Below are 22,631 nucleotides of genomic sequence, written 5' to 3'. Positions count from 1 at the left end.
TTTTCTTTAGAAAAGACTGGTATCGATGAACGTAGAAATCGGATCGGTCTTGTTTTGTGCCTGTACCTGTTCTAGAAAAGCGCTCTGGGGTGGGCATATTCTTCCATTCCCTCGAGGTATGTACCGTGGACACAAAGATCCTACGTACAGCTGCTCTCACATCATCGACCTGACGTCAAGATGATGATGTTGTCTGACTTTCGACACATTATTTTGATCAAGAGCTGTACTCCAGGAAGTAACGTCAGTACAATTGGTTCTGCTGCTTTTCTTGTTTGATCAAAAGCAAGAAAGGTGCTGAACAGCGCATTACACCAAGAAACTAAAAAAAAAACCCCACCAAAACAAAAACTGTTTGGCTTCTCTGAAAAAAAATCCCCACTGGCAATCGTTTTTTTTGTTGTTTTTAAAAAAAAAATAGTAGAGGGTTGTACGGCGCTCGCAACTGCATAAGGCAAGGTCATATGAGCGCAAAGGGGTGGGAATCAGATTCTGACTGCTCACCTCTCTAGCTTCAACAGCACAAGGTCTGCTCCGACTATCAAGGCACCCCCGAAATAGCAGGTCACATGAGAGCGACAAACATACAAAAGAAGTAGAGGAAAATGACAATAGTAAGGATCAGGAAAGAAAAGGCAGCAGTTCCCTGTCCCTGTTGTAGATCAGGCACAGTTATGAGCGCGACAGGGAGTCAGCCGATTTACAATTCTATTATGCTTGAACGAGAAATGTCCCCCCTTTGGGAATGGACTAAAGACTTTTATGTTATTTTCTAGCGTAAAAGTGCAAGGCATATAGAGTGCTTATAAACAACACTCAATAGTTTCATCTGTTTCTTTGTTTCTGCTCACTGTTGTTATGCGTTGTTTGTGGTAATAAAGGCCGTGAGGCACTAATACATCTATGGTCTCATCTTGGATTTTTTTGTGTCACAAAATATCAAGTACTTACTACATAAACGGGATGTACATCCCCACAATTACTGGGATAAGATCTAATAGCACAAAGAACATTGTAAATTGTAAAGTGATGCAGTGAAACCTTTTAGTTTTAGTTGAGTTTTTACGGTGCTCACAACTACAAAGGTCATATGAGCGCCAAGAGGTGGATGTCAACAGAGAAGTCCTTACAGTTACAAGTTACAGGGAATCAGACTTATTCTGCTCACCTCTCTAGCTTAAACAGCACAAAGTCTGCTTCGACTATCAATCAAGGCACCCCGGAAATAGCGGGTCACAACTTTACAAGACTGTGACAAACATACAAAAGAAGCAGAGGAAAATGACGATAGTAAGGATTAGGAAAGAAAAAGCAGCAGTTCTCTGTTGTAGTTCAGGCACAGTTATGAGCATGACATTGTTGTACTGAAAGCTTGAGTCTAGAACTAGAACCCTCCACGGACACAGACAATGACAGACAAGCGCCCAGGATCAGATGCAGACTCACAGACACAGAAGGACAAAGGAACAGAAACTAAGAATAGAGACACACACACACACACACCCAGGCAGATATAGATACAGTGAGCAAGATACAGACACACACAGATTCAAATGCACACAAATACAAACATGATACTCTTAGGTACACACACACAGACAAACATACTCCCTTGGGTACAGACACACACATAACACTGTTACACACATACAGACAGGCAAAACATTCCATCTCTATAAAGCTAAGAAGCAAAGGCAACAGCTGAAGTTCAGGAAGATTAAAATTTACTCAGAATACCAAGCAAAACATTTTAGTGTAATCACAGAATATCTGATGGAGACAGTACAGTATCATCACCAAAAACGACGACGCAGCTTTTACTTTTACTAATTATACTAGATATCTATGGAAAATGCAACATTCATTTAGGGGAGATCTGGGCTGACAGTGGTCTCCAATATGTGTCACGACATGGTGGAATTAGGCTCTCGTCAATTTTGGGGCATGTAGAGTTATTGGTATCATCTTAATAAAGTTAAAGCGAGTTCATTTGTCTTGCTTCGGAGGAAAAAAATATCCATTTATTCTCAATACAAGTTGAGATATCCGCGAATGAAGGTGGGGGTAACCTGGTTTCAGAGGTAAAAATAGTGAGAAAATGGCCGCAAAAGATTAGTCATTTCCTAAGCCTGAGAGTGTGAAAACTTAAAATATTTATATTTTTTGCGCCTTTTATCAAAGTTTTTTCCAGTAAATTCCACACAGAAATGCGTTCTTTAATGGGCATGACAGGTGTTGAGCCATAAAAAAAGAATTTGACAAAAATTCACAAAACAGTGGAATAATGCCAATTTCTTCACTTTGGATTATTTTGACGAGCGCCTGATTTCACCACACCGCTTCGCATACATGCATACATAAAATGATTCAGTCAGAGATCATCCTGACATACAGTGTACCCATTTATACAACACAAATCGATATACAATAGTACAGAACAACCAAAATAAACCAAAGGCTGGGAGTTGTTTGCTAGCAGTATAGACCTGTGCATTGCACTAAAATACACCACAGCACTCTGGCGTAATCCCGCTTCACAATGAAGTGCACCATTATTAGTTATAAGTAGGCTTATTGATAATATCATTTTTAAAATATATATATGTGAGGCAGTGTGGTGGAATCAGGCTCTCGTTAAAATAATCAAAGTGAAGAAACTTGCATTTTTCCACAGGTTTGTGAATTTTTATCAAATTTTTGTTTTTTGGCTCAACACCTTTCATGCCCATTAAAGAACTCATTTCTGTGTGGATTTTTCTTAAAAACGTTCATTAAAGGCAAAAAAATTGTAAATTTTCAGTTACCACGGACTCTAAAGTTAGTAAATAACTAATCTTTGGCTGCCATTTTCTCACTAATTTTACCTCTGAAAACAGGTGACCCCCACCTCCTTCATTCGCAAATATCTCGCCTTGTATTCAAGATAAATGGATATTTTTTTCATTCAAATAAAGACAACTGAACAAGCTTTAAGATGATACCAATAACTCTTCATGCCCAAAAATTGACGAGAGCCTGATTCCACCACGCTGCCTCACATATACATATAAGTGTTTCACGGCACTCTCAGCAGCATAAAGTGCGTGGGACACATTAATTTTAAGCATTGTCAGTTTGGTAGGAATCCTCAATTAATTTTGAGTTTTGCCAGGGTGGTGGCCGAAGCCTTCTCTTTTATCGATCTCCTCAGGACCACCAAGGGATCTTTAACATGCGCAACTTGCACACTGGACCTCCGAGATTTTTCCGCCCGTATCCGATAAGGCTAGGTGTTCGATCATACCTACCCTAAGATTAGGGGTGTGGCAGAAAGACAGCAGTAGGGAAGATCTCTCTGCTTGTCCATTAACCATTAAGTCTGCGACGACGACGACTACGTGATACCTGACGATCATATTATTCATATTCCAGCCCAAATTCTGCATACACTACAGGACGTGCAGACGAGGGGGAAAAAAATGGAGCTCCACGAAGACTGCTAGGAGAGAGATGAATCTGGAATTGAGGAAATGTTAGATAGGACCAGTCCATTGCATTGTGGCGCCCAGGGAGGTGATGTATTTCTCTGTTTGTCTAACCATAATTGATGATGAAGTCTGCGACCATGACAACATGATACCTGACTATCAAATTCCAGCCCAAATTCTGCGCACACTACACGACGTGGAGACCAGGGTGAAGAAAATGGAGCTCTACGAAGACTGCTTGGAAAGAGTTGAATCTGGAATTGAGGAAATGCTGGATAGGACCTCTCCATTGCATTGTGGCACCCAGGGAGGTGATGAATATTGATTTCTGTTTGTCCATTAACCATTAAGTCTGCGACCATGACTACACGATACCTGACAATCGCCATCATATTCCAGCCCAAATTCTGCGCACACTACAGGACGTGCAGACGAGAGGGAAAAAATTGAGCTCCAGGAAAATCGACTGGAGAGAATTGAATCTGGAATTGAAGAAATGCTAGATAGGACAACTCCATTGCATTGTGGCACCCAGGGAAGTGATGTATTTCTCTGTTTGTCTATCCATAATTGATGATGAAGTCTGCGACCATGACTACATGATACCTGACTATCATATTATTCATATTCCAGCCCAAATTCTGCGCACACTACAGGACGTGCAGACGAGCGGGAAAAAATTAAGCTCCAGGAAAATCGGCTGGAGAGAATTGAATCTGGAATTGAAGAAATGCTAGATAGGACAACTCCATTGCATTGTGGCACCCAGGGAAGTGATGTATATATATATATATTGATTTCTGTTTGTCCATTAACCATTAAGTCTGCGACCATGACTACACGATACCTGACAATCGCCATCATATTCCAGCCCAAATTCTGCGCACACTACAGTACTAAATTGAGCTCCAGGAAAATCGACTGGAGAGAATTGAATCTGGCTTTGAGGGAAAAGTTGGATAGGACCTCTCCATTACATCGTACATTGTGGTGCCCTGGGAGGTGACGTTCACAGCAACTGGAGATGTTGGAAGAAAAAATGACGTCGGACACGACTGCCGCCAGCTGTTGACAATAAATCTACAAAAAACAGAGCAACCCACTCAACACAGCAAAAGGCGACAAACACGTAGAGGATGATGAGGTTTTCCGATCCACAGAATATATCCAACACCAACAACATCCACCACAATATCTGAGCTCAGTAATGAGACACACTACTAAACATACAGGACAATTCAATAAGTAAAGGCTTACTGTCAGAAAAACAAAGCAAATTATCCGAAACTGCGGACCAACAGATAAATCGAAATTTGGTAAAATGGGCAGTACATCTGCGGGAGGGAGGGGCCCGGGAAGGAAATATTGCTTTTGGGTCAGGTAGGTCACAACCACATCCTTCCCCCCAAATATCCGAGGTTTTCTGAACCACAAACATGTCAGCATATTTTCACAACAAAAATTGCAGACAACATATAAGAAACACCAACAACATCCACCACAATATCTGAGCTCAGTAATGAGACAACACTACTAAACATACAGGACAACTCAATAAGTAAAGGCTAACTGTCAGAAAAACAAAGCAAATTATCCGAAACTGCGGACCAACAGATAAATCGAAATTTGGTAAAATGGGCAGTACATCTGCGGGAGGGAGGGGCCCGGGAAGGAAATATTGCTTTTGGGTCAGGTAGTTCACAACCACATCCTCCCCCCAAATATCTGAGGTTTTCTGAGCCACAAACATGTCAGCATATTTTCACAACAAAAATTGCAGACAACATATAGTATAAGAAAAATCAACAACATCCTCTAAAATATTCAGAGCTAATTAACGAGACATACAGACACACTACTAAATCTACAGGACAATTCAATCAGCAGAGGCTAACTGTCTGAAAAACAAAGCAAATTATCCGAAGGTCTCAACCACATCCTCCCCCCAAATATCTGAGGTTTTCTGAACCACAAACATGTCAGCATATTTTCACAACAAAAATTGCAGACAACATATAAGAAACACCAACAACATCGACCAAAATATCTGAGCTCAGTAATGAGACACACTACTAAACATACAGGACAACTCAATAAGTAAAGGCTAACTGTCAGAAAAACGCAGAAAATTATCCGAAACTGCTGACGAACAGATATATCGAAATTTGGTAAAAGAGGCAGTACATCTGATGGAGGGAGGGGCCCGGGAAGGAAATATTGCTGACGGGTCAGGTAGGTCACAACCCCCCCCCCCCAAAAAATATCCGAGGGTTTCGGAACCGCAAACATTTCAGCATATTTTCATAACAAAATTGCAGACAACATATTGTAATATATGAAAAACCAAACACAACATACAACGTCCTCCCAAATATCAAGAGCTAAGTAACAAGACAGACACACACCTAAATCTACAGGACAATTCAATCAGCAGAGGCTAACTGTCTGAAAAACAAAGCAAATTATCCGAAGGTCTCAACCACATCCTCCACCCAAATATCTGAGGTTTTCTGAACCACAAACATGTCAGCATATTTTCACAACAAAATCGCAGGCAACATATTGTAATATAAGAAAAATCAAACACAACATACAACGTCCTCCAAAATATCAAGAGCTAAGTAACAAGACAGACACACCACTAAATCTACAGGACAATTCAGTCAGTAGAAGTAGAAGCTAACTGTCTAAAAAAAGAACCCATATTATCAGAAACTGTCAACAAACAATTATTGATATTAATTAGGTATAACCAGCATGCAAAACATTCGTGGGAGGAGGCGGGGGAAGGAAATACTGCTTCCGGGTTTGGTAGGTCAGTGTAGAGTCAAAAGGCGACGTGTGGTCAAGAGGTTGTGGGTGTACCGGGACTGCGGGGTCGGCAAGCAACTCCAACACACACGTGTGGTGTATAGAGGACTACAGCCAGTGTGTGGGGTGGAGTGGGGAGTCCTGGTTCAGTGATGTGTGGCACGTAGGTACCAGCTGGCCAGAAGTTAGGGCTGTAGTGCGGTTTGGCACACATACAAGACAATGTAGACCTTAGTGAATCTGAAGTACCGTCAGTGTGAATGCTCTGTGGGCTCAGAGGGTGTGGGAAAGACACATGTCAGGGTGACGGTGACGGCTGTGAAAGACTGTGTCCACACATGGTCTAGGAATATCATGATTCAAGTAAATACTTTGGTTTTTGTTTTGGTAAGTTTTGTCAAGGAATATCATGATCCAAGTCTATACTTTTGTTTTGGTAAGTGTTTTGAGGTGCTCACAACTGTAATAAGGAAATACGAGCATGTGGCACACATAAAGCATTTTCCAGTTTAGTAGGAATTAATTTTTTTGTATTTTGCCCAGGTGGCGGCCGAAGCCTACTCTTGTCGATTTTAAGACCACCACGGGATCTTTTAACGTGAGCAACTTGCACACGGGACCTCCGAGATTTATTCGCCCTTATCCGAGAAGGCTAGGTGATAGATTGTTTTACATTGTAAGTGTTGAAGTTAAGAGTGTGGAAACGCCGCATAAAAATAATACATTGTATAGAACATGGTAACACCACCAAAAGGACAATAGATTGTGTGTCGGGTCAAAAGGTGATGGGTGGTCAACAGGTCGTGGGTGCACCGGGACTGTGTGGGGTCGGCCAGCAACTCCTACATACACGTGTGGTGTGTAGAGGACTACAGCCAGTGTGTGGGAATGAACCGTGGGCTCAGAGGGTGAGAGAAACACACATGTCAGGGTGACGGTGATGACCGTGAGAGACCCGTGTCCACAGCCTCAGTGTGGTCTAGGAACATCATGATCCAAGTCCATACTTTTGTTTTTGTTTTGGTAAGGTAAGTGTTTTACGGCGCTCGTGAATGTTATGAGGCTGTACGAGCATGTGGCGCACATAAAGAACTTTCCAGTTTGACAGGAAACATTTTTTAATTTTGCCTACTCCTGTCGATCTTAAGACCACCACGGGATCTTTTAACATGAGCAACTTGCACACGGGACCTCCGAGATTTATTCGCCCTTGTCCGAGAAGGCTAAGTGTTAGATTGTTTTACATTGTGATTGTGTTATAGTACAGAACATGACAACGCCACATAGAAAAAACACAAACGCCACATAGAAAAAACACATTGTATTAGATCACGTCAGCCCCTATAACAACAATACTATATTGTATTACAGATCATGGCAGCCCTATATATAAAAACAATAGATTGATTAAATAGATCGTGGCAACACGATATAAAAACAATGCATAGTATTTAAATATGGGACAGGACAATACTTCATAAGAGACAATAGTAACTCAGGTCACCCTTTCTGAGATTACAAGCTTTCCTGTCAATCACAGGTTGTGGGGGAACCGGGACTATGTGGGTCGGCCAGCAACTCCTACATACACGTGTGGTGTATGGAAGACTACAGCCAGTGTGTGTGAATGATCCGTGGGCTCAGAGAGTGAGGGAAACACACATGTCAGGGTGACGGTGATGACCGTGAGAGACCCGTGTCCACAGCCTCAGTGCAGTCTAGGAATATCATGATCCAAGTCTATACTTTCGTTTTTGTTTTGGTAAGGTAAGTGTTTTACAGCGCTCACGAATGTTATAAGATCGTATGAGCATCATGTGGCGCGCATGATAAAGAAGTTTCCAGTTTGGTAGGAATTAATTTTGAATTTTGCCCGGGTGGCGGCCGAAGCCTACTCTTGTTGATCTTAAGACCACCACGGGATCTTTTAACGTGAGCAACTTGCACACGGGACCTCCAAGATTTTTTCGTCCTTATCCGAGAAGACTAGGTGTTAGATCGTTTTACATGGTGTTTTAGTATAGAGCCTGGCAACGCCACATAGAAATAATACATTGTATTAGATCACGTCAGCCCTTATAACAACAATATATTGTATTACAGATCATGGCAGCCCTATATATAAAAACAATAGATTGATTAAATAGATCGTGGCAACACTATATAAAAAAATATATAGCATATATATATATGGGACAGGACAATACTTCATAAGAGACGATAGTAACTCAGGTCACCCTTTCTGAGATTACAAGCTTTCCTGTCAATCACAGGTTGTGGGGGAACCGGGACTATGTGGGTCGGCCAGCAACTCCTACATACACGTGTGGTGTATGGAAGACTAGCCAGTGTGTGGGGTGTAGCGGGGAGTGATGTAGTCCAGTGATGTGTGGCACGTAGGTACCGGCTGGCCAGAAGTTTGTGAGCGTGCCTGGTGAAAGGTACCAGAAGACATCTTTGCTCGAAAAAGAGATACCAGGGAGAAATTTTGACAAACATTAAGTTCCATTAAAAATGGATTCTCTAGCCATTCGTATATCGATATTTAAAAGGACTTGAGTTTCTTTAACTTTAAAATACGTTTCCATAGATGCTTTTTCAACACGAGGTATATTGCATAATCCAAAAAAATGCGTACGTAAGAAAATTGGTTTTCCGAGTAAACATTGCGGATGGTTTCCTATATCCATTCATAAAGTCAACCCAATCACATTGCATACCAAAATTTAGGCCATTCTCTCCCTTCTCTAGTGGCAGGTGGCGCGCATGAATTTTTAGAAGATGTAAACAAAGCAAAGCTTGGCGCATCCACACCCTTTCGTTTTTTCAAGAGCAAACTTGTAAATGTATAGCTTTGTTTCCGTACCCTGCCTTACAAAATCACATATATCTCAAAAACTACTAAAGACAACTTAAAAATTCAAAAAGCATATTGTTCAGAAATGGCCTCTGTACATGAAAATGCAAAAAAACCCGGGATTTTTCAAAATACGTCATTAGGCACCTTTCACCAGGCACACACACAGTTAGGGATGTACTGGGATTTTGGCACATACAAGACAATGTAAAAAGAAATGGCTAACTCCGCTAAAAAAGCACTGACACTAGATGCAACTTAACAAAACATGGTAAAAGTAAACTTGAGACCTTTATTAAAAAATTCTTTGCCAATCACTTGCATCCAGGATCACCACTCTCGTTGGAGCTATTTTTTGTTATACTTGAAAGACGTATTAAACTTACTTTAATAGAGTGTGCGCGAGGGAGGGGGTCAAAATGTACCATGGCAGGACCGGAAAGTTAGGAATAGATTTACATACATATCACTATCACCCTTGCAGAATCAAGCAAACCATCCTCAGAAACATCCCCATCTCCGGGAGAAATTCACCATACATAGTCCTTTCTGGTGTCGATGTAATCTTGAATGTTCTTATTGTCCAACACGAGCTGAGCGTTTTTCTCCAACAGCGGGTATCTGTTGTCAAAGATGAGGAAAAGCTTTAGGTAGCTGCTGCGCGCGTCGAAGGCTGCTATGTCTGCTAGAGAAAGACTTTTTCCTACAAAGTAACCTGAGCCGTTGTCCGACAGAAGCTTCTCCAAGTAGGCCAGATACTTTGGTGTTTCCTCCTGTCGACAGATCTCCATCTGAAAAAGAAATTAAATGTTAGCAAAGTCGATAATAATAGCTTGTTCCACAATGTCTTGCGATGACCAATACATCCGTAAAGGAGTACATTCCTTGGGCGAAAACAATTCAGAAGAATCAATTAGAAGAATTAAAGATTAAGATGATTTGTGGCTTCTGCAAAGAAAGCAATTTATCCTTAATACCCAACCAGTTTTGTCATCCCAGTTTTTCAGAACTACAAAATTCCCTTATAACTCTACTCCTGTTTCACTTATTTACTTTAAAATTTACATCATAAAATAACACCAAACTGAGTTGAAATGAAAGATCTGAGCAAAAAAAAACACACACTATGATTATAGATAACAAGGCACGGCTGGGGGCTGGAAGCTTTTTTTCTTACGACTGCAGCAACCTAGTGATGCAGTGAACCAGCTAAACTGGCATGTCGTATACTAATAGGTAAATTGCGTCCTCCCAAAATTAATATAATTCTATTATTCAGCAGTTTGCTGACAATGGCGAGAAGAAACATGATACTACATATGTGAGGCGTGCCAACAAACTGAGTTACTTCTCGCAATCCACAAATTTATGGAGATATTGGCCAAAAATCGACACTAGGGTCAAATCGGTAGATTTTCTATACTTGCCATATTTTTTAACTATAACAAATTAACATGCCTTTCCTTTTATTATTTCATATACTTATAAACTGCAAAAACTTCACCTATACGCGTGATGTATAGATCTATTTCCATAGGGCTCAAATCCGAGAAGTAACTCATTTTGTCAGCACGCTTCACATATGCTATATAATCTCTGAACGAGGAAAGGACAGTGAGACAAACCTAAACTCATTGATACAAGGCATAACGTCAGCCAACCGTGAAAAATCCGCAAGTCCAGAAAGCAAAAATTTACAGGAGAGGGAACAATTGTACAAACATTACATATTTGTTATTAGTTTTTTGTTCAACATTAGAATTTGAATTTTTATATACATATTCCATGAGCACACGCAATCGATACAACAGATTAAAAAACAAGGAAAAACCCCCCAAAACAAAACAAAAACATGCAAAATTTTATGCGTGACATGACATTCTAGTAGCTAACCAACCATAAAATTTCTTATTCTTACAAACACTGAAGAGCTCGTACTAAAAAGATGTTTTAAACTTAATTCAAAAATGGAGAGGGTTTCAAAATGTGTGCTTTAATCAGTCACCTTACCTGTTTGTCTCTCTCCGGTCCATCTTCCAAGTACCAACTCTTGGCGGCTGCTTTGTACACATCTTCTAGCGTATTCATGACGACATCGATGACCAGGCCGTCCATGTTAGTCTTGCCGTAGAGGCCAAACTCGCGGGCCAGATAGGTGAAGTGAGCCATGCTCTGGGGGAACCGTCTGCCGTTCACCTGAGTAAGGGTCGGGTGTAGTAAGTGAAATATGAGGGCGGGGAAACGGGATGGCCTGGTAAGTTGTTTTAGTTTACACCACCAACGACACAATTATTGAATTAGGTCAAATAAGTGCAGAACATTAGAAGTGTTACAAATTACAAGAGAGGAATATATAATCCCAAAAAAAAAAGAAAAAAAAAAAGTTAGATAGGAGATAATGACAGCTGATGATTGATAGGAATGAGGGAGAAAACCATACTGGAGCACCCGCCATTCACCCATCAACAAGATAATGCCAGGATTTCTTTTGATTTCTGAAGAAACGTATAGCTCAGGAAGCCAAAAATGAAAATTCATATTAATTTCATAAACTTCCAATTGTAAAATAGTTTCTATGAAACCGCAGGCTATTTTTAACTTTGATAGTGGCGTCGGTAGTCTCGTGGTCAGGCTACCGGACTCGTAATTCTGAGGTTGCGGGTTCGGGGGTTCGAGCCGCGGGCCTGACGGTCGGTGTGTCCTTGGGAAAGGCACTTTACACGAATTTTCCCCTCTTCACCCAGGTGAAAATGGGTACCCAGCTATAGACAAAGATTTTATCAGTTTGTTATGTAAGAGTAAGAGCGCTTAACCAGCTGCTTGCACTGTATGCTTCCCGGGAAACTGAGTATGTTTCTGAGTGTTCTATGGTCTGCTGGGGTAATAATATAGGGTAAAGCGCATAGAGCTTGCTTTCCAGTGGGGAATGCGCTATACAAATGCTATTTATTATTATTATAATATCAAATTTAATTTTTATCCCTAACTATATAGATATATAAAAAAAAAAAAGCAGAACAGGTACCAGTACCGCTGCAATACAGCAAAGGAGAAGTGCCAAAAATGTTGGACGCAGTAAGAAAGTGTAGGTGTTTCACGCCCCATCAATCCATTTTACATTATTTATCAGTCATGATTTTTCAACTCTGACTGCCAAAACAAAACCAGGGGTCAGAGGAGTAGGAGGTCCCAAAGGACAGAGTGAGTTACTTGAATAAAAATAAAATTTTAATCGCACACGAGGATAGATAGAAAAGTCTGCGTGCGACGGGGAAGCATCTAATCCCTTCACCAAAGAAACTGTTTTTTCACGATATACAATGTGGTGGAATCAGGCGCTCGAACATTTTTGGATGGGGTTATTTGTGTCATCTTAAAGTATGTTCATTTGCTTTCCTTTTGGTACAAAAAACCCCCCATCTATGTTGAATAGAAGTCGAAATATTTGCGATTAAAGGAGGTCAGGGTCAACTGGTTTCAGAAGCAAAACTAGCAAGAAAATGGTAACGTTCAGACCATAGCTTGAGAGCCCTGGAAACTGAAAATTTACATTTTTTGTACCTTTAATTAATGTTTTTCAGTAAAACCCACACAAAAATGTGTTTTTAAATAGACATTAAAGGTGTTGAGCCAAAAAACGAATAAATAAGAAGAAATAAAGAATGTCCATCCGCCCCCCAAAAATGCAAATTTCTTTGATTTAATTATTTTGACGAGCGCCTGATGTCACCACAATGCCTCACATATATTACACTACATACAAACACACACATATATATGCTCTGAGTATATATTTCGATCGCGTGTATCCCTATTTTAAAAAATATAATATACATACATACACAGTCGAACCTGTGTAAGACTGCCACCCATTGTCGAGCAGAAAAGTGGCCATCTAAGACAGGTGACTGTCTTAGGCAGGACTGATGACAATGATGTTTGCATATATATAAATTTACATTGAATACAGAAATTGTGCTTCTCTTAGAAGTTACCTCTAGCATAGGACATTGGCCAAGGGGAGCCTGGTGCTTGTACTTTTGCCATTCCGCATGCGGGAACGTGACCTCATCGTACTGTTTCCCTGCATGCGCCAGGATGATGCGGGACACCTCCGCCCGCCCCCTGTACGCAAAGTAGAACAGACGTATCTTGGAAGTCGCCATGTTTAGTCTGTAATTAGAAGAAAAAAACCAACAATTTTTAACACATTCATTGGATAGAATAATATTAAAAATAACCCATTTTTGTCCTATTCTTGAAGGGCACGAAAAAACACCCACAACCTTTATTATATAATTTACGTATATAGAACAGAACAAACAATACAATTTTTTAAAATGTAAGTGTTTTAGACCCCTGTCGAAAAAGCAGGGTATTTTAAAAATTCAGCATATATATATATATATACTATACCATTTAAACAAAAATAAAAACATTCATAAATACACACAATACATTGTTTGTGTGTTCTCGCATCTGCCAGGAAGTTGTAAAGCGCATAGAACCATGAACTGTTGCCCTCTCTGTTCCACTGGAACATCGTAATGGGGGTATTCTATAATTCCGAGGCGAGCTTATAAATCTCGCATCGCGGTATTCTTCGCGTAAAAAAAGGTATTTAATTGTATGGCATGATAGATTGAATTGACTTATATTTTATGGTAGGCATAGTCTAAAGTCATTAAAGAAAGTTTTGCCTGGTCACACTGATATTCTCCGTGTGCCCACTGAGGATGGGATCGGGTTGATCGCCTGACCTGTTGCCTGAAAAACAAACGTGCTTGTTTTTGAGGCGACGAGTCCGGCGATCGGTTTGTGCCACGACAGCTGCTTTGCAGCCTCAATCTGGCTGGTGAACGTATGACGAGCTGAGTTGAGGATGGAGAGACAGTGTGAGCGACAGAGCGGGTGAAAGGAAGAATGTACGAGTGTATCCACAGGCGACAGCAACTACAAGTGCAAGACGACAACACTGACCCCCCTGGCCTGGTCCACAGCTCACGAACGAAAGAAACGTGGCTAAGGCAGTGTTTTGCCTATATTATTGTCCATGGTTCACAGGGTGGAAGGGAATGAGTGAGATTTTCTTTGTGTGTGCCTGGAGGGAGGGGGTGGGGTGTGAAAGTCATGAGGACGGGGATGAGCCGCGGGAGAGAACACGGGAATTGAATGAATGAGTGAAACTGAAAGAGAGGAACGACTCATGAGCACTGGAGTGAATGGATCCTGCGCTTCTGTTTTTGTATACTTTGAACTGTTACTGAATAAAGGCTGAAATAAAGCCCGAAAAACATACGCGCACACTCCTCACTCTCCACTTACAACCACACACAGACACATTCACGCACGTACACGCATAGACACCCACACACAGAAGCAAATTTTTGGGTTTATATCTACTTCAATTTTCAAGAGCTAGTCTAGAGATTTTTAGATGAGTGTAAAAACGTGAAAAAGAAAGGATTCACAACAGAATTAAATCAAAATTAGTCTAACAGCCCATAAACAACCACAAAAACTAACAAATAAGGGTGTGTGTCAACCTGTCCGATAAAAGTGCGTAAAATTTTTTTAAAGTACAGGATACATGTTAATTATGGAATCACACACATTAAGGGACCTGCCAGTGTCAGTACATGTAATCGGTTTTGGTAGAACGTACGCTCTAACATAAAACATTTAAATCTATATATATATTTAGAATCTAATGAAGGTAGGAACATCAAATTAAATGACGTTACATAATGCAACATTCCCCCCCCCCCCCGTTTTCCCCAACAAAAAAAAAATGAATAAAAAAAACAATACATCAGAACAGTAACAAGAAAAAAAATTACACACTAACAAAATAAAACACCACAAAGAGTCAAAAAGGGAAAAATAAAAGTAACTGTAACGTATTCAACAAATCAACGTGGTGGCAACAAGTGAGAAAGAGACTAAGTGAAGCTACGTGAACTTTCTTTCAAAAGTAAAGAGGTTCGGTTTCTTTCTTTTTTTTTTTTTCAAATTTGACTTTTATTCCCCGACCAAAAAATCGAGCCACGATTGATTGGTCGCGGCCGCGACAAACACAGAAGCCAGTTCTGTGTCGTTATCAATAACCCTCCGTAGATCTAGATCTAGACAGCACACGAGTGAACACAACACATCAAGTTTAAGAGCAGCACCCTTCATAGACAACACGTCACATCTGTAACGAAAAACTGTTTGGAACTGTAGCATTTCTTTATAATAAATATTTACTGCGGACACTTTTTGGACCGATTGAACCATATATTCATATTGTATACATACGAACAATCTTTGGTAGTAGGCCTTTACTCTATATAATATCCTAAATTTGCGCGAAAGGATGTGATTTCAGAGTGTTCAGAGAAATAGCAAAGATAGTACAGCCTACGGTAAGATGTTGCAGTGGCCCAATTTTGTGAGGCACGTCGACTCCTAGCGCCACTAGCGGCGAGCGTGCGACAGTATGTAAACAAACACGGCGAGAGACTCGCAACGCTCTATGCATTACTGGCCAGTTTTGTTCAGCGATCGGCAGTTCTAATTCCAGAGGAAAAACGAAATAATTGTCTTTCTTCAGATTCCCAAAGGACGAAAAATGGAAAGACAATGTGAAATTGATTTTTCAATCTAGAATCTAGATTAGAGCTGAACTAGAGAGATCCTGTAAGCTTTGTTTACAATCTGCATGTATCACGTGTCCATGACTATGACCAATGCTTTGTACTCTGTACTTTGATGTGTGAGGGCCCTTTCCATTAGGTGTAGAACTAGATTCTAGATGCAAATGTTATGTATATATATATACGACATATATCTATATTATGTTTTCTGTGTTGTATGTTATTATGTAATTTGTTCTTTAGCACAACACACAGAGATCAGTATTTTGCATGATATTAACTTGTAACTTTTTATGAGAGTCTATCAAGTCAAATTCAATTCAATTCTCTCTCCCCACACATACTCATACACACATGTACGCACGCACACACACACACCATATGTCCTGACCACTTCTGTACATTAATTCTATCATCATCACGGCCACCATCACATCATCATCATTAAATCATCTTTATGCACATCACAAAAACCACCCCCACAACCATCCAGTGGGGGTGGGTAGACCAATATTTAGGTGGGGCTTAGGTTGGTTCCACTTCTTTACTACAAAAAATCAAGCACTAAGAGCTCAACAGTGATTATTTTTCTATACTCACGGTGAGCCACGGCATGTTAAGAAACATTTAAACGGGGAGAATCAACTTTCCATCTCTTTATTCTAAGTTAGCTCTAGATTCTCCTGGATGGCGGGGACGAAACCGTTTCACCTCCAAATTTTTTCTAATTTTCATCTGATGAAAAAGTAGCCTTAGAAGAAGTAGTTCGCCGTGATTTATAACACTTAAATCTCAGGGGCGCACACAGCACCTCAAGCGTATATATATTATTTCGTCTTTGATGAGCTGGTATCAGCTATGTAGTCGAGGAAAATTTAAAGCACCTGACGAAGGTCCAATGAGTGCATAGGTGACTGTGTCACTGGGGAAAGTGTCGTAAACTTTCACCCCGTAGTCAAGGCTAGGAGAGCGTGAGCCCTTAGAAAAGAGAGAGGGAGTTAATAAGACACTTCTATGTTGTAATCTCTCTTTCTCTCTCTGTCACTCACTCAGTCATGCACTCATCTATCTCTCTGTGCGCCTGTTTGTCGTTTTAACTGTTGTAGCTTATTAGTTCTCTCCCTCCCCTTTCTCTCTCTCTCTCCTGCTATTGCAGTGTTCCCTGGTTAATACTAATTGACACTATCTTTTGATTTCTAATAATGCATACTCCTAAAGGTCATCAATACTATCTCATCAATACGATCAATAATATATCTCATCAATACGATCGATAATATTGCATTGGATTCTCTGCCTAGATTTTGTGATTGTCAATGTTTAGGCCTAGATCTAGATTTAGTAGATCGTAAGCCTATACACCCGGTACACTAGATTTATCCTCTGAATTTATCACTCGTTACCGAAGTGAGACTATTTTTAAATCTAATGTTTTTCTTTTAAAATAATTTAGATGTAGATAAAATATTGAAATACGTTGATCAATTCTTTAGTTTGGTAGATAGATCTATAATATTATAATATAATTATTAAGATCTAGATCTAGAATAGAATGGGACCTAGAGTAGAGTAGGATTAACTAGGACGCTCTCATAATGTACTCTATCCAACAAGCCCAGGGCCAAGACATCGGGGCTGTCACACGCTCGCTGGGGGCGTGGCCTATTTTACGCGTGCTACGTTTTTTTTTACAGAGGGAAAGAGAGAGCTGCAGCATCTTACCGTAGGCTGTACTATCTTTGGAAATAGTGCCCAGCTTTATTTTCCCGAAGGCCGTCTTTATTCGGACTCGGGTACGGAAAAAAGGAAGTGTCTTCGTTCTATAGATCTAACGTTCAGTGCTTCCAATTTTCCGCCATTTTTAGTTTCCCCTACACCTTTTCTGCCGATCCGATGCCTGCCGTCTCATTGATACGCCCCCCCCCACCCCACCCCCCATGTTTCCCACTTTCTTTGTTGTAGAAAAAGGTAAAATTGAAGATTAGCAGACCACCTGGCACCTATATATATATATTATGAGCTATGTAAAAAAAAAAAAGACCGATTCGTTCAAATACACAAGCCTGTGTCATCTCAATTGTTTACCAAGAAAAAGTTGTATTGTTGTGTAGAGCTGAGCATACGGCAACTTTTGATTCCATAGACCAGCGCACAATTCATTACGTAGATCTACGTCAAGACTAGCTTATTATTGTAATAATGATCAGTTGCCGGGGGAAAAAAGACTGACGCGTAAGCGACATTCAACGCCCGGACCGACAGTGCCCCCCCCCCCCTCACGCACACAGCCACACGTGTGCAGGCCGCCCATCCGACCCCGACACACGCTAACGAGCCTTCTTTAATTGCTTCTGATGACCTCTTGACAAATAAAATTTATTAGAAGCGCTTTTTTCAGGTTGGCCTCAAATTCATCATAAGATAAAAACTTGGCTCTTGCACAAAACGCCATTTTGCCCGAAGTGATCCCGGTCTCTACCCAGCCTGAGGCGAGTCACGAGTAGGCAGGTCAGGAAGCCGGAGTCACGAGTCACAGGAAGTCGGAAGTGATGTCATGCTGGACAAGAACCAGTCTGAATAACATTTTTTCATATTCGGACTCGAGTCCGAATAGTCACTTCGTTTCCCAAACGTTCGGAGAAATACTGCCCAGGTTTATTTTCCTGAAAGTTCGGAGAAATGGTGCCGGCCTAAAAATACGGTGGGGGGTTTCACCTGATTTTACCATAACTAGACCCTCTATTACTATTTGATGTTTTGCAGTTTTTAGGTTTGATATATTAGCTCGCCGCATATCAAACGTATAAATATCTAGATTCTAGATCTAATCTAGATCTAGTCACACCTAAAGCATAAAACTAAAATCCCTCATGTAAACCCCCAAAATATAAAATCCCTTCACGCCCCCCCCCGCGCGCCAAGCAAGCCAGGTAGAGGTCACCGCCCACGCCACGCAGAATAGGTTGAGAAAGCGGAGCCAACAAAATGTCTCTCCCAGTATTCAATGAATGGACCTACAATTTTTAACTCACCGAGGGGGAGATACGCCGGGCCTTCTCCTGGTACAAAATCTTAAAGTGGCACATACGTCACTAGAACTATTGGTCACTCAATCAAAACTAGTGGACATATTGATTCCTGCTTTGTCATCAGGGAGCCACTCATGGCCAAAGGCATGGGCGTCGGTCGGCCGGCTGGTAAACTTACTTGTCATTACCTAGCGCCTACTTGTCAAGACCAAGAGAAGGAAAAGGAAACCTGTTTTCGGTAGTGGTGGACATTACTCGATACCAGTACTCGAATCTTTGACAGAGACACAAAAACCGTTACGTACGATCTTTGTTATTAAGACCACAGAATTCTACTAATATAATTCACGAAGGTTTTGCCTAACTTAGATCTACATATTTCTTTCGTTGCTTAGTCGATACTAATCGATTCATGTATTGATTGTTAGTTTTTATTTTGGTAAGTGTTTTACAGCGCTCGTAACTGCATAAGGTCATATGAGCGCTCGATCGGGATACATCAAACATTTATCAGTTTGGTAGGTATAATTTATTATTGAACTTTGCCCGGGTGGCGGCCGAAGCCTACTCTAATCAATTTATTTGGACCGCCAAGGGATCTTTAACGTGTGCAACTAGCACTGGGACCTCCTAGATTTTGTCGCTGTCAGGTTTTTAATCCGAGACCGGTTGAATGCATGAGAGGCGAACACGTACTTACAGTAACCTCTAGAGTGCGAGATCAGCCCCCCCCCCCCCAATCGATACTCAAGTTTAACATTTTTTTAAAACTAAAAAGCATTGAAAACACTGCTGGCCCAAAAACTGTTGTGTCTGTGATAAATATACAAAGACACACAACTGATTCCCATATGATGGAGACGCGATAGATTCCATGAGTTCATTAATCTAGTCGAACCATCTAAAATTCAGAAGGCAACTTTTGGGGTTCAGCTAAAAAAGAAGATTTAAAAAATGATGAATCCCTGCACTCCCCCTAAAAACAATTTTTAAAAAAAAAAGTCAGAAAACAAGTTAAAAAAAACAACAACCAAAAGACACAGCTCAGACTATTAATACATGCAGACTTACTACTGCACTTCGTGCTGCACTTACAGTGGCCTTTTATTGTAAAAAAAAAAAAAGAAGTGATTACCGTTATATTACGGATAAACTTTTATTAGGCTACGCCCCCTTGTTTAATCTTCATAATAAATACTGAGTACAGATTGACATTTGGCTCTCTTTACAAAGATACCTCCAAAGATACCTCTTAGTTCATATTGTACTCGATATTGGCCAGTATCGAGTATCGCCATGCCGAAAAATAATTTTTGATGTCGAAGTTGCCGAAGTCGTAAAGGAATTTACTACCGGCCATTATCCCCTTGCTACCGGCTCATAGCGGTTCCGGTGGATAAGGAATTAGGAGTAACTCAATAATATTATAATGCAAAAAAGAAGAAACAAATAAAAGCCAAAAGTAATTTTGCGCACAGTATTTGAATACCACATAGAATTATAACTCCACGATTCGAAGCATTGATCAGCACTTCTGAAGGGACGGGGAAGGGGGGATAATGGGATAGATCTCTACAAAATCATTATAGGCTACGTGAGAACGAGGCCATATTTATGAAGGTTTTGACATTAGCTATCCTCGTGAGACCCATATTTTATTGTGATCCCGTAGATCTAAGCGTATTTCTTCAAAAATAAAAATTTGAGAGAAAAACATTCGGAAACTGACGTGTATTTTTCCATTTCGAACCTCAGATATTTCGTAACATTATAAAGTTTACTGTAACAATATGCCTCGCCTATCGTCTAAAAGGTATTCATCATTATTCGAATGAGCGTAACTAGGCCTAGATCTACTCATAATGACTCATAAGCTTATGAGAGGGGGTTATCTCATGCGTTCGTAACACTTACATAGAGCGCTATAAAAGATAAAAGAGCGTTATTTTCTTTATCGAATCCCCCCCCCCCCCCCCCCCTACCTTCCCGTGGGTTCTTATATAGGCGGGTATCAGTCTCGTTCTTTTTTTGGGAAAAAAACACTGGTGGAAGAGTTGCGTCTGTCCCATTCAAGTATAATTTATTTCTCTTTTACAATTCCGTTTCAAGAAACAGCTGAATTATTATCACCCCCCCCCCTCACACACACACACACACACACACACACACACACACACACACACACACACACACACGCACACACACACACACACACACACACACGTACGGTACTGGAACAGAAGAGTCATACAAAACGTTATCGGTGAAAATTGATAATTAATTCACCCTCAGGCTACGTGAGAGGGGTAAGCTTAACTCTAATGAAATTGAAGTGTATGAAGTTCACTTTACTTTTTTTATAGTCCAAATTTTGCCCAATGACAGACAGAAATTTTAATAAAATGCAATGTTTGACCCATGATAAGAGATAGGCCTATTATAATTCATGTGCACTGCTTGTACACGTACTATTTCATTATGGAAACTTAATTTAAAACAAATGAGTGTTTTATATGATGTGATGAGGGCCACTACCTCAGAATTACAAAATTATATCCCCTCAGTACCGGCGGAAGACTAGCTACCTAGTTTTGAGACATTTGACGTCAACATTTTTGAGTTTCACACAAGCTTTTTCGAAAGTAGGCCTACATCTTTGAATATCTTGATAACGTCTGCGAATATTCTTACGATTTTTGATCTATAGAGCAGATATAATTTTGTGGTTTCTTGGTCTTAGAAATCTAGTTATTCAAAACGGCAAACAATATCAGATATAGAACTTTAAGTAATTGACTGAGGTAGCGACTGAATAAGCTTACTATACTTACTTAACTAACACACGTCAGGACCGCTCGCTGTACACCACAGGTAGTGCAAGCTTCGACCGCTAAATGACTTTAGCGAACGCCGTAAACGCTAGTGCAAAAAGAAAAAAAAAAGAAAAAAAAAAGTTGCTCTTATCGTCTTATCAGTAGAAGAATAAGACTGCATCTTTGCACAGCAGCAGAATAACGAGACGGGTCTGCAAAACACGATGTTAGGATAAAAAAAAATTCGATTGTTAACTGTGTCCATTTTTGGGCACATGAATAAATTATCTAAAGAATCGCTATCGCTTTATGTTTCGTTCTGAAAAAAAAGAAAAAAAATACAAGAATTGACCGTTGGAGGCGTTTTCCGAAACATGTTTCTCCGGAGAGCACCCTCTCAAAAGTTGGCACCTTTTCTTTCAAATTAGCCGATAGGGCCTACTTGGAACGTGACAACAAGCATGATGTGTCTCCGTGTCACCCTGACATGTTTAGTGTCGTTGCGCTCCCAAGGTTTTCTTCTTTCAAGACAAAAAAAACGACCTGGACGATCAAGATTAAAAATGTATTTCTGGCAGTGTAGCACACTTACGCAAGATACAGGGCTCCTCTTTTTTGTATATTTTGGGTTCGTCTTGGACAAGACGAAACTCGTTGCTAAAAATAATATTAAATCTGTTATGACGTGAACACTGATAATAATTATGGTCTTCAACAGTACGATCACCGTCGTTTCTTATTTTGAATTACTGCCACTGAGGAAACCGTCTAGTTCGCTTTAACAAGACAATACTGTTTCTTATCTCTCTTTCTTTTTTTTTTAGTAGGCTACAGAGCAGGTCAATCTAAGCTAAGTTTCCCTTTTTTAGCATGTATTGTATGACCTAAGAAGTCGTTCTTACTCTCACAGTCATAATTTCATTTCACGTTTATTTCCAACGTTTGTCCTTACAATTGCCATGATGTGTGTCATTATTTTGTAAGGAGTGGGGGAGAAAGAGAGAGAGAGAGAGAGA

The 22,631-nt window shown here is 40.3% G+C and overlaps 1 protein-coding gene across 3 annotated transcripts; it reads right to left on the bottom strand.

Annotated features, from left to right (window-relative positions):
- Nucleotides 1-7,584: 7,584 nt before the first annotated feature.
- Nucleotides 7,585-21,656, bottom strand: LOC101854470 (glutathione S-transferase 1). Of its 3 annotated transcripts, none has more exons than XM_005112966.3 (4): nucleotides 21,634-21,656; nucleotides 13,131-13,308; nucleotides 11,146-11,331; nucleotides 7,585-9,926 (listed from the first exon to the last, which is right to left on the bottom strand). In XM_005112966.3, exons 2-4 carry the CDS (start codon nucleotides 13,299-13,301, stop codon nucleotides 9,666-9,668), a joined length of 618 nt encoding a protein of 205 aa, XP_005113023.1. In that variant the 5' UTR covers nucleotides 13,302-13,308; nucleotides 21,634-21,656; the 3' UTR covers nucleotides 7,585-9,665. The 3 variants fall into 3 exon arrangements, with proteins under 3 accessions (XP_005113023.1, XP_005113022.1, XP_035829505.1); XM_005112965.3 differs by lacking the exon at nucleotides 21,634-21,656 and adding an exon at nucleotides 18,806-19,024; XM_035973612.1 differs by lacking the exon at nucleotides 21,634-21,656 and adding an exon at nucleotides 18,981-19,007.
- Between the last annotated feature and the right edge of the window lie 975 nt (nucleotides 21,657-22,631).

The sequence above is a fragment of the Aplysia californica genome, unplaced genomic scaffold (genome assembly GCF_000002075.1).
Source record: "Aplysia californica isolate F4 #8 unplaced genomic scaffold, AplCal3.0 scaffold01513, whole genome shotgun sequence".
NCBI lineage: Eukaryota > Metazoa > Mollusca > Gastropoda > Aplysiida > Aplysiidae > Aplysia > Aplysia californica.
Note: the sequence above shows the minus strand (reverse complement) of the source record. Positions and strands in the feature narration are given on the sequence as shown.

Coding starts and splice junctions, on each gene's coding strand:
- LOC101854470 (XM_005112966.3), bottom strand. CDS start 13,301: ATGGCGACTTCCAAGATACGTCTGTTCTACTTTGCGTACAGGGGGCGG. Junction 11,332..13,130: donor GCCAATGTCCTATGCTAGAG/GTAACTTCTAAG, acceptor ACCCTTACTCAG/GTGAACGGCAGACGGTTCCC. Junction 9,927..11,145: donor GACCGGAGAGAGACAAACAG/GTAAGGTGACTG, acceptor TTTCTTTTTCAG/ATGGAGATCTGTCGACAGGA.